Below are 13182 nucleotides of genomic sequence, written 5' to 3'. Positions count from 1 at the left end.
CCCTGCTCCACAACCCTCCCAGTCCAGAAGTAAAGACTGATACAACTCTGCTGTCTAATGCACAGGCTGTCCCCCAAATATTTCTTTTCCTTTGTGGCCCAGATCCCACTCAGGAACATACATTGCATGTAGTTGTGCCTCTTCAGTTTCCTGCAATCTGGGGTAATTACAGTTCCTCAGTAAGAAAACAGGGGGCCCCCCAAAATATAAAAAATTTAAAAAATTAAAAAAAAAGAAAACAGGGGCCTCTAACACTTCACCTGTCCAGTGAGCCCCCAGGCCACACCTGGATCAAGCTTTCTGGCAGAGACGCCCAGACATGCTGCTCTACTCCTCTCAGCTCGTGGAGTCAGGACGCAAAATCCCAACGTGTCCCTAGCTTGCTGGCAATATGTAGCTGGGTCACACCTGCCGGCTTTTCCCTTTGGGATTGACGAGTACCTAGTAGCAGGTATTAAAACCTCCACCTACCATCCTTAGCCTCCACTGATAACTCACTCCAGCCCTACGGTGACCGCTAAATGCCGATTTTCTGCTTCCGTCACTCCAATGATTTATTTCGCATGCATTCCTCACTTGCTCGTTCACCTACATCGGTAGGGACTCGTGGGTTCCTGTTTTACTCACTGGGTTGTAATCTGCCAACATCATCCTTGATTTTGCTGCTCAAATTACCCCAGATTTAATCAGTGGGCACCCCTCCCGTCGCCTCCTATGTCCTTTGGCATCATGTGATTCTTTGAAATTTTTCTTACTTTCTGGCACAACAAAATATTTCAGGCTCATCTGCTCCAGCCCTGAAGTCAACTGTTTCTCAGAAGATCCCTGGCTCCTTTTGCTGCAGAATGGTATTTAGAAGTGAGATCTGGAAACTACATGTACGTCTACCTGTACACTTACATCAAAATACACGAGTTCATACTCCCGCCAACTCCAATCCAACACCTCAGGGCTCTTTCCACCTCCCCCTTTGCATGCTTATGAGATCTCCAACAGCAAGAAGCCTGAATTGCATTATCCTGGATAACGCATTATCCTTGCACTATCCAGTGTATGTGTCTATTTGCCAGTATAACCAGGCTGACTGGTCACCAGTACTAGGCCTAACACTGTCTCCTCCGTGCTGGGGAGCACAGGTCTCTAGGGAGCTTTTAAAGAGGGCAAGATTAAAGAGATACCAATCAATTAAGAAAATGTTGTAGTAATCTGGGCAAGCAAGCAAGGACCAAGCTTTTCCTGATTCCTCTAGTTGCACAGCAAAGAGACACACTCAGGTGGCTCAGGTAAAGAATGTGTGACTGTGTCACCAAAGAAGCATCTGAGAAAAAGGAACAGGAGTCTTGATGAGTCTGGGAAAAATGAGACTCGTTGGTAGTGCCAACTAAAAATTGTCGCTCGCCATCTGCCTCTACAAAGATGAGGTCACCAGCCACTGCAGTCGCTGGCCTTCCACACCCCCTGAAAGGAGTTCAGGGCAGAGATCAGGAATGAGGCCCTTTGTGCTCTGCAAAAACTGGCAGAACAGGTCTTCAGATAGTTAGATATTTTCGGGAGACCATGTTATGAGCCCAATTTCTTGCATGTTCTCATAGCTAGAAAAGCACTAAAATCATTTACAGAGACATCTGCTCCTCGTGACGAGCAGCCACATTCTGCCAAAATGTGTGCTCGACTGCGTGTACCTCCTTCACCAAAATCACACATATGCTGAACAACCCTCCGTCCCCACCCTGGCCCGCTGTTTGGAGCAGTTCCTCAGAACAATCTGAGAGGCTGTCTCCTGGGCTATGGTCCTCATTTTGCCCCAAATAAAACTTAACTCACAACTCTCACTTTGTGCATTTTTTTCAGTCGACAGTAACATGAAAGGAAGGGAGGCAGACTGTGGCCCTCCCCTCTGCACTGAAGCCCACGTAGAGGTGCTGGGGAAGGAGCTAGGACAGGGAGAGGGGAAGAGGTGGACGAAGGGTTGATAAGGCCCAGTGCTAGGCAGGAGGGGATCTAAAACAAAGCAGAACGGATTGAACTTAAACTGAAGGCAGCACTTTGCTCTGAAACTAGAAAGGAGGAGCGCAGAGGCTGAACCTTTACAGTTCTGCACTGGAACACTCACAGTGATGCTCCTCTTTCCTCTGAGAAAGCAGTGCCTTTCACTGGAGAATTGTCTGCAGAGAAGGTAAGGAAAGAGGTAACATGAAGAGGTCACAGGAGATTGAGGTAGAGAGTAAAATGTTAGCAAAAACCTAAGAACTAGGCTGGGCCTGCCATTAGACTCAGCAAAGAATGAGATGGGTTCTGCCTTGCTGGGAAGTGGCCAGAAGTTCAGTGGGGTCACAAAGGCAGCAGAGGCTGGAGGCTGATTGGTGCACAGCGTGGGCCTGTCTCTTCAGTGTATTTTACATCCCTAGACCGCCCAGGTCAAACGCTTTATCACAGACATGCAGGATTCCTTGTGTGGCTCATGTTCACCCAACTCTTTATCTATAGGATGTGATTCTACAGCTTTTTAGAGGAAAGACTGCAAGACAGAAAGGGTCATGCTCCTTCCTGTGTTAACAAGGCAGCTACTTGTTTTGAGGTTGTAACTAGGTCTTGAGTGAAAGGTGGCATTAGAGCTTTAAGCTGTTGCGTAGGAAAAGGGGTAAGACTCACCATTTTACATATTTGCAACTCACATCATGTAATTTGGGGGAAGGAAAACTATTCCTTTCCTTGCTTGTGGTTTAGTGCCCTTGCCCAAAGCTGAGTGTTCTACCCCCTGGGGCAATGTTTATGAGATTATATGTTTATATATATATATCTCCATAGCCACACACACATATATGCATACATAATTACATACAGACTCACAGATGAGGTGAGGGGAGGTATCGTTTATTCATTCAGTACCTGCTGTGCCAGGCACTGTGCTAGCGTGAAGATATGATGATACACATAATACAGCTCTTGCCCTCATAGACTTCAAGCCTAGCTGAATGATTAACGAGACTCTGGCAAAGTTACCAATGCACGCAGATGCTTGCCTTCCCACTGCCCCCAAAGTTCATGGGAGCAGCAAGTCTTCACTCACTGCATCTAACAGGGCTGTGACTGCAGTTCTCTTCAGCTGGTGATCCTCTTCATCTTTCAGCCTTTCACTCTCCTGTCTGCACGGCAAGATGGTCTGTGGGATATCACTGTTTTGTCCTGAAAATGGCAGTCTTTGCCCCTGCAACTACTGCACAGTTATCGTTATTCCAGAATCCCTACAATATGGCAGGGAAGGGCCCATGTGACACGAACACATCCACCAAGAACTTAAAAACATGTAAGCTGCTACATTTCTCTCCAGTAGTCCCTGCCCCTCCTAAAGATGATCACGCAAGGCTCCCAGTAACATAAAGATTTGAAGAGCAAGAGAGGGGAAAAAACTAGCCCTATTGTTACAAACTGAATTAAAATATCCTTGGAACTCACTTAATATGCTTAAAAAACTTTCCTAGGCTGTCCTCTGCAACTGTTTGGCTTTAAGGAGACTACAAAATAAATATAATTACCCTGATTGAGTTTTGTGGAAAGCAAATCGATCAAGAGCTGTCTGTGCTTCTAGAAGCGATTCAGAAATCGCGGGCAGGATGTCAGCGCCCGCAGCAGAAGCTCTCCGGCACGGACAGCATCCTGCTTAGTGAGCGGGCGCTGGGTCCCCGCTGTCCCGCCGGGCGAGGACAGTTCCTGTCCCACGCGCACACAGGGGCCTATCCCGCACGCTCCTCACGCCTCCGGGACCGCTGAGAGAGTTCCATCAGTAAAACGTCTGCACGCTGGGGGCTCTCAGCACAGCCGGGGACCCACAGAACCACTCGGATTTTCTAACAGCTTGGAAGTGCCTTTAACAGTAACACCTTAAAACTTGGCAAGTGTAGCGCAAACTCAGGAGCGTGTACTTCTCCTTCCACAGCAGCCCTGCACGGACCGCGACCCAGGTGACGGGGCGAGCTGAACCCTCACCGCCCGCGGGTCCAGCCCCAGGAGTCAACCCTCACCAGCCACAGAACCCAACCCTTCCAGACTCGCACCCTGCGGCCAGTGAGTTCCGCTCCTTGACGTCCACGCACGCCCCGCCCCGCGTGTGGACGCCCACGCAGGACCCGCCCCCCCCGCCTCATCGGCGCTCCGCCCGCCCGCGCGATGACGCCACAAGGCCCCGCCCCACCCGCCTCAGGGGCTCTCAGCCAGGCCTGTGGGGTGACACCCACGCCGGCCTCGCCCACCCTGTGGCAGTGGCGCCCCGCCCGCCCGCGCGATGACGCCACACACCAGTCCCGCGCCGCAGCCTTCGCGGGGCTCCCGGGTCCTGTGGGATGACGTCCCACGCTGGCCACGTCCACCCAACGTTAGGCCGCGCCCAGGCCCGGGGCCACGCCCGACCGCCGCAGTAGAAGCCCCCGACCCCTCGCCGCCGCCGCACCGCCCGGCGTGCTGACGTCGCACGGCGCCGCGGGCTGAAGCGCGGGCGGGCGGGCGGGCAGGGCGGCTGCGCTGTCCCCTCAGAGGGGCGCTGGCGGGCGGGCTGAGGCGCGTCGGCCCGGAGCCAACCGGAGCGCTGCGCGGCGGGGCGATGAGCGGCGCCCGGGCCCCGGGCCCCGAGGCCGGCGCCGCCGGGGCCGAACCCCCCGGCGCGGCGCTGAGCGTGGACGTGGCGGGGCTGCTGGGGCAGCTGGCGCGCAGCTTCGCGCTGCTGCTGCCGGTGTACGCGCTGGGCTACCTGGGCCTGAGCTTCAGCTGGGTGCTGCTGGCGCTCGGGCTGCTCGTGTGGTGCCGCAGGAGCCGCGGCCTCAAGGCCACCCGTCTGTGCCGCGCGCTGGCGCTGCTGGAGGACGAGGAGCGCGCCGTGCGCCTGGGGGTGCGCGCCTGCGACCTGCCGGCCTGGGTGAGTGGGCGCCGCGGACCGCGACACGCCCCCGGCCCTTACCTTCCTGTCCGCCACGGCCCCGCAGGGTCAGGCGTCCCCGCCCGCCCCAAGTCCTGCCGGGTCTGGGGTCCGCTCACGCCCCAGCCCACGCGCCCACGTTGGGGCGTCCTGGCCAGGGGCGGCACGTACGCCTGGGTGGGCGCCGGCGTCGGGCCTGGGCCTGTGTGCCTTGCGGGGCCTCGCCGCTGTCGCCGGGCCCAGCCTCCCGACCGCTCTCGGCCCGCGAACCCCTTTGGGTTGGCGCCTTCCCTCCGCCGCGCGGGTCCCGAGCAGGGCCGCACAGGTGAGGCGCTGTCTGCGCTGTCTTGCCTTGGCCACGTCGTCACGCCTCGCTGTGCGGTGCCGTGACTCCCGCCTGCGGAATGTGAGCTCGCGGCCGCCGGGTGCGCTGCGCGGGCCTGGACGCCACTCCCTGCCCCCTGCGGAAACGGCGGCCAGCGGTGTGGGGAGAAGGGCGGTTTCCTCCTTGCCTGCGAAGTCTCAGCCGTCCTTGGTGGTTTCTGGCACAGTTGAGGAGTAATGGGCGTCCCCCAGAAGATTTGCTGGTACGATGATTGGAGGTGTGTCCGGTTCTTTGGAAGTAACGTTATAAGCTGAGTAACTTTTACGTAGGGTGAACTCGAATCCCAGGTGAATTTGGGGGTGGGTGGGGCAGGCGTGGTATTGATCGTTTGTGCCCCAAGCGGTTCTCTGCATATTTGAGTTAGGCAGCGTGGAAACTAACGGAGTTGGTTCCCTCGTTCTTTCTTAACCGTGAGTAGGTGCCAGAGTTTCAGACGGTAGGAAACAGTGCTTGTTTAAGATAAATGATGCTGCTGTTAGGCTTGATGTAAACTTCCGGGAAGATGGCCAGCCAGCGAGTTTCAAAAGGGTCGTTTTCTCTTAGAGGAGAAAAGGGCTTGCAGTACGATCCCTGTTTCCAATCAGAAGACGCTTGTGAAGCAAGGCATGGAGTGCATGACACAAGGCAAATAGGTTGCAAAGCAGGAGTGCCCACGGCCAGGAGGAACTCAATGGCTATTGCCTTGTGGTGACAAGTTGCAATTGCAGTAAGAACCTCACAGTCAGGGACTTCGGAAATTTAAAATTCCGTCAATACGCGGTGGACGTGTGGCACAGGGCTACTTGGAGCAATCACAGTAACCAGCGTGGTGTAGCTTTTTGCCAGAAGCAGGAAAGAGGAGGGTGGTGTAGAAAACGGGAACTCAGTAACAGAGGTGCGAAAAGCCAAGAGCAGAGGTGCACTTTGGAAACGCAGAAGGACTTTCAAGTGGTGTCTGGTATCTTGTGTCACACCGAATTAAGTGATTCCAGAAAGTAGCTAAAAACAGAGTAGGGGCATTACCAAAACAGCAGACATAATCAGGGCAGAGATTCACAGAAACTGGGGGTGCTGACATTCATAGATGCTCGGTTATGGAGCAGTTGGCGAACATCAAATTTGCTTGTAAAAGCTGTGAAATGCAGCCTATTTTCACATAATGAATTAACAAGTATCGTTGTTACCATATTGAAGGACAGGGCAAATTATTACTATTTTTAGCAGAAGAAAAGGGTGATTAGCCAAAGCTTCCTTCCTTGGGTTTCTCCTCGGTGTGACTTAAACTTATGAACTGTGGTGTTCATGTTGTACAGTAAAGAATTTATGTTTTTTCCAAAATTTTTTACTTGTTCATTCCAAATTTGTGTTTGTGCTCACGTCACACACAGATGTATACTTAAACATGCCTGTATTGCTTAGAAAACTACTGTGAGGATTCACATGAAACTTGACGGTGATCATATCCAAGAAAAGCACTAGGAATCTGGGGTTTGAGGCAGATTTTTTAATACTTTTTTAAATTGTAATACCCATGTGTTGTTTTCATGACAAAACCAGTGAATTACACTGTCTAGATGTGGACCTGCTGTTCTGCTGTAGCCAGGGAGTCCGTGCATAAGAAGAGCTGAGTTTTCTGTATCAGTAGTTCTTTGATTTTTACGGTACATACTTAGGTTCTTGGGGTTCAGAACTTTGGGCTGATGTTTTGCTTTGAACAACATATGTTTGTATGGATTTCATAGTGTGTCATTGACAGCTGTGATTCACAGCAGGGTAGAAGCAGAGCAAAACTAATGTGGGGCTCACTTCCTAACCTCCCTTTTGAATATGTTCACTGACAATTTTTCTTCTGCTTATTTAGTAAAGTAAAAATTTATACTGGCTGTAAAATGAGATGATTAACAAATATGAATACTTGGAGAAAAAATACATATACTGTTTCAAATTAAGGCTATTAGGATATGAAAAATGGCTCTCAACGTGACAATTCTGTAAGACCTTGATCCTACAGCTTTAATGTGTACCACATTACTATTCATTCTTTACTTTTTTTTTTTCCCCCCCATTAACAGGGAAAAGGCCTGCAGGTTGGAGTTGGTAGATTGGGGACTGGCCTTTTCGTTGTATCGGTGGTCTCCCCTTGTTAATTGGGCCCTGTAAAATTAGACTGTGGTTGAAGAATATTGTTGAAGAGCTTTTATAGACGTGAGTAGGGGTGATTGTCCACTGCTAGTTTTGTTTATTTGAAAAATTAGAACTTGGTGTGAAGTTTGTCCTTTTCCTGCTTTCACTACTGCCAATAAATGCTGATTCCATGGCTGCAAATAAGTAGAGACCCAAACCTGTCATAAATGACAACTGGTCTTTTATTCCTCTAATACTTTGATGATTGAGATTTAAAGCATAGTGAACTTCTGTGTTCTGTTTTTGTTATTATGCACCAGCTTTTCTTTAGGGAGAGCTTTCTTCCCATGGTTCTTCTGGTAAGTTCAGGAGAATTTAACTCTAGCCAAAATTTAATATGTATAGGCTAAGAACCAAATGGACAAAAGAAAAGAATACACTTTGGTCTCATGTAAAGGAAGGGCAAGTACTTTTATTCTCAGTGTTAATCATTGACTTATAGTTTAAAAAATTTTTGTGAACACTTGTAACAGACTTGTAGCTAAATTGGGATCCACAGTTTAGCTATTTTAAACTGTGGTTGCAACTTTAGCATCTAGATCCTAGAGCAGTTATGTGCTTTGAGAAGATGTTAGAACCTCCTCAGAGCTGTGAAGGGGATATGGATAATCTTTGGGTTTCTTGTTTATGTGCACACTACTGCTGTTTTTCAAAGAGAAAAAGGACAGTCACCCTCAACATCTCTTATGCTGTCTAAATGCTTCATGAAGTTAGAGCAGAAGGCCCCATCGTTGCTGGACACAAAGCAGTAACTATTTGTTTTTTAGTTTAAGCTAAAAACTGGATTTAAATTTAGGATATTTGCATCCATCAGGTTGTGTGCTCTGGTTTTTCTGCATCAGATGAATATTAGCCTCACTTTACATTCAAGATGGGAGCTAGGACTGAACTATATATAATTTAAGTAGATACAGGAATTGAAAATATATGTAGTATATTTATGTTAAATTATATTAAGTTAATACATGTTGTGTTAAATTATATTAAATATGTTTATAAAATATAGACCTTGATCCTGTGAAGAACCGATGATGAACAGCTGACTCATGAGTTATTGTTCTTAGGCCTGGTGGACCTCTTTCCTATTTTCTCTGTGGGTTTTCATGATTTCTACATTGGTTGCAACATTTAACCTTGAATGATATCACAGACATTGTGAATAGATTAAAAACCATTGAATTGTACACTTTAAATGAGTGAATTGTATGGTATTTGAATTATATCTCAGTGCTGTTAAAAAAAATTATAAGCATTGAATTTCTCTTAAAAATAAAGAAGTGAAACAGGTGAACAGTTATAGTACAAAGTAAGCCACACAAACCTCCTTGCTTATGGAATTCCAGCTAAAACTGATATAATTTTTAAAAATTATTGTTCCAATATAAATTTGGAGACATTTACATTTTAAAGAATATTTAATGAAAGTGGAGGGCTTGTGAATGAAAACAGTTAACTAAGTAAGTGTTTTTACGTTAAACCTAATGTTACTTTACGCATTGATACTATATTAGCTAAACAAACAGAAATTGTGCTTCAGAGATATACATAGCCTAAATGTGTGTTTTTTGTGTGAGTTATTCTAAACTCTTACTTTAATTCAAGTACTGATATGTAATTACGATGTGCGTTTGGGAAGTTTAACCTATAAATTGGTTTGTTTTCTACAAATGTATCCTATCATAGCATTATTTTATTTATTTATTTATTTATTTTTGCTGTACGTGGGCCTCTCACTGCTGTGGCCTCTCCTGTTGCGGAGCACAGGCTCCGGACGCGCAGGCTCAGCGGCCATGGCTCACGGGCCCAGCCACTCCGCGGCATGTGGGATCTTCCCGGACCGGGGCACGAACCCGTGTCCCCTGCATCGGCAGGCGGACTCTCAACCACTGCACCACCAGGGAAGCCCTTTATTTATTTTTTTTAAAGGCCCAGTTTTAAAAAAAAATTTAAATTTTTATTTACTTATTTATTTAATTGGCTGCACCGCTCGGCATTCAGGATCTTGGTTCCCTGACCAGGGATTGAACCTGTGTTCCCTGCAGTGGAAGCTTGGAGTCCTAACCACTGGACTGCCAGGGAATTCCCCATACATTTTAGAATGTACTATTTGTAGTCTCTTGCATTTTGTTATGTTTTGTTAAATCATTACCTTTTTTGGTGTCCATGACAATGCTGCCTCAGATGAATTTTCCTTCCCCATTTAAAGATCTGAGGACCCACTATCTACAGAAGTGTTAGAGATCACCTTGCCTTCATGTGTGTACTTCCCGGTAGATACGAGGTGGGGTGTGATGGCCGAAGAGTGCCCTGGTGGGTCAGAAGGTGGTCAGTGGTGGGGGCGTGCATATAGACACACTAAAGGACATTGAAGAATAAGTGGGAACAGCAAGATTAAAAAGTGCAGGATTGGGAAATCAGGCATCTCAGGGGATGAAAGCATCAGAGCCCAGTAGGACAGCAGCATGGGTACCTGGGCCCTGCCGTCGGGAGGGAGCTGTAAGGAAGGTGAGGAACTGTCAGCTGGGCCCAGGGGTGAGGAGTAGAGCTGCTCAGACGGGGGCCTGGCCACCTCTCAGGGCAACACTCGCATTTCTCAGGGAGACGTGGCATGTTTGGACATGGGAGGAGGGGGACATCATGATGTACTCAGAACCAATTTGTGAAGTCAGAAGGTGGAAGCTCCTGTGCAGTGCCGATTACTGCTGGATCGCCCTGCTCTACACCCCTGAGGTCGCTGGAGACGCCTGTCCACCTCCCCCAGATAGACTTTTATTTTACTCTGAAGGGTCTTACTGTGCCATAAACACTGCGTCATCCCCTGCTCTTTTGAAACTGGGTGGGCATAGTTCTTACATAAACAATGTCAGTAGTTGTGTTGCATGGAACCATTTTTCCATTTAACATGTTTTATTCACAAGTTTTCTCATGGTCTTTTGCCCTCTCAGTGTTTTTTCTTTCTTAATTTTTTTTTCCCCTTAAGTGTTAAAAAAAAGTCCTGTAAGTTTTTTAAAGAAAACCATCTATTTTGGTGAATTTTTCCTAGAGTAGATCACATTTTAAGGAACAAGCCCAGCTTAAGTGCAGGGATCAAAAATGAGCTTTCATTGATTCATCTATTTACTCAGCCAGTATTTATTGGACCTTTCCTGTGTTCCAGGTACTGTACTAGGTGATGAGTTAGACAAGGCCTCAAACTCAAAAATTTACTAGCTGGTGATTACACAAATCTAGGGATAATCCTAGTTTTAGTCATAGTACGCACTGGTAGTTTTTTTCTTTTTTTTAAATAAAAATAATACATATTCATTTTTGTTAAATCCAAAAATATATAAAAACATTATTCATAATTCCAAACCACCCATCATAGTAGTTGGTAAAAACTATAACAACTTTGAATGGAATTGTTAGTGTGTATTCATCTATTTGTACTGATAAACCATACTAAAAATCATTTGTTCAGAAAAATATGGTTTAGCGTTTAAAAGTTTTCTGGACTCTTAACTACATGTGGAAAAAGAAAGGCAGACCTTAATTAGGTCTTTCACTTGGTGAAATGGTATGTTCATTTTTTAAAAAGACTATGCCTTTTAGAGCATTTTGTACATTTATTGAAGTAATAGCTCAACTCTTTAAATCAGTGTATTGTAAAAGATTTTACTGATGAGGATTAAAACTTTTTTCTAGGGTTTGTAGATCTAGCTGTGCGTATAAGTTCAGTTTTATGCTATCCTGTCTTTCCTATTTTGTGAAAGGCAGTCTTATGATTACTCATAGTGGACGCCTCTGAGACCTATAGTTCAATATCTGGTGTCTTTTTTTTTTAAAATTAATTAATTTATTTTTGGCTGCGTTGGGACTTTGTTGCTGTGCGCGGGCTTCTCATTGTGGTGTCTTCTCTTGTTGCGGGGCACGGGCTCTAGGCGCCCGGGCTTCAGTAGTTGTGGCACGTGGGCTCAGTAGTTGTGCCTTGTGGGCTCTAGAGCTCAGGCTCAGTAGTTGTGGCGCACGGGCTTAGTAGCTCCGCGGCATGTGGGATCTTCCCAGGCCAGGGCTCGCACCCGTGTCCCTTGCATTGGCAGGCAGATTTTTTTTTTTCAAGATTTTCAGTTTTATTTTTTTTCTCAAAAGCCAGGTCATATTTTTTTAAGACATTTAATCTGCGAATAGAAAACCCTGAATCTTAAAAAAGCTAAGGGTTTGGGTTTTTTTCTTTTTTAATCTTTTTAACATCTTTATTGGAGTATAATTGCTTAACAATGGTGTGTTATGTTCTGCTTTACAACAAAATGAATCAGTTATATATATACATATGTTCCCATATCTCTTCCCTCTTGCATCTCCCTCCCTCCCACCCTCCCTATCCCACCGCTCCAGGCGGTCACAAAGCACCAAGCTGATCTCCCTGTGCTATGCGGCTGTTCCCACTAGCTATCTACCTTACGTTTGGTAGTGTATATATGTCCATGCCTCTCTCTCGCTTTGTCACAGCTTACCCTTCCCCCTACCCATATCCTCAAGTCCATTCTCTAGTAGGTCTGTGTCTTTATTCCTGTCTTACCCCTAGGTTCTTCATGATATTTTTTTTCTTAAATTCCGTATATATGTGTTAGCATATGGTATTTGTCTCTCTTTCTGACTTACTTCACTCTGTATGACAGACTCTAGGCCTATCCACCTCATTACAAATAGCTCAATTTCATTTCTTTTCATGGCTGAGTAGTATTCCATTGTATACATGTGCCACATCTTCTTTATCCATTCATCCGGTGATGGACACTTAGGTTGTTTCCATCTCTAGGCTATTGTAAATAGAGCTGCAGTGAACATTTTGGTACATGACTCCTTTTGAATTATGGTTTTCTCAGGGTATATGCCCAGTAGTGGGATTGCTGGGTCCTATGGTAGTTCTATTTTTAGTTTTTTAAGGAACCTCCATACTGTTCTCCATAGTGGCTGTATCAATTTACATTCCCACCAACAGTGCAAGAGGGTTCCCTTTTCTCCACACCCTCTCCAGCGTTTATTGTTTGTAGATTTTTTGATGATGGCCATTCTGACTGGTGTGAGATGATATCTCATTGTAGTTTTGATTTGCATTTCTCTAATGATTAGTGATGTTGAGCATTCTTTCATGTGTTTGTTGGCAGTCTGTATATCTTCTTTGGAGAAACGTCTATTTAGGTCTTCTGCCCATTTTTGGATTGGGTTGTTTTTTTTTGTTATTAAGCTGCATGAGTTGCTTATACATTTTGGAGATTAATCCTATGTCAGTTGCTTCATTTGCAAATATTTTCTCCCATTCTGAGGGTTGTCTTTTGGTCTTGTTTATGGTTTCCTTTGCTGTGCAAAAGGTTTGAAGTTTCATTAGGTCCCATTTGTTTATTTTTGTTTTTATTTCCATTTCTCTAGGAGGTGGGTCAAAAAGGATCTTGCTGTGATTTATGTCATAAAGTGTCCTGCCTATGTTTTCCTCTAAGAGTTTGATAGTTTCTGGCCTTACATTTAGGTCTTTAATCCATTTTGAGCTTATTTTTGTGTATGGTGGTAGGGAGTGATCTAATCTCATACTTTTACATGTACCTGTCCAGTTTTCCCAGCACCACTTATTGAAGAGGCTGTCCTTTCTCCACTGTACATTCCTGCCTCCTTTATCAAAGATACGGTGACCATAAGTGCGTGGGTTTATCTCTGGGCTTTCTATCCTGTTCCATTGATCTATCTTTCT

At 46.3% G+C, this 13182-nt stretch overlaps 1 protein-coding gene across 4 annotated transcripts in view; it reads left to right on the top strand.

Annotated features, from left to right (window-relative positions):
* Positions 1–4548: 4548 nt before the first annotated feature.
* ESYT2 (extended synaptotagmin 2) overlaps positions 4549–13182 on the top strand; it is a 75519-nt gene continuing 66885 nt past the window's right edge. For all 4 annotated transcript variants that reach the window (XM_082846563.1, XM_082846562.1, XM_082846565.1 and 1 more), the window contains exon 1: positions 4549–4909. In XM_082846563.1, the coding sequence (XP_082702689.1) occupies positions 4598–4909 (312 nt within the window). In that variant the 5' untranslated portion in view covers positions 4549–4597. The remainder of the gene's footprint in view (positions 4910–13182) is intronic.

This window comes from Leucopleurus acutus, assembly GCF_964270905.1.
Source record: "Leucopleurus acutus genome assembly, chromosome: 9".
In the NCBI taxonomy this organism is placed as follows: Eukaryota; Metazoa; Chordata; class Mammalia; order Artiodactyla; family Delphinidae; genus Leucopleurus; species Leucopleurus acutus.
The sequence above is the reverse complement of the archived record's forward strand: the minus strand, read 5'-3'. Positions and strand labels throughout refer to the sequence as shown.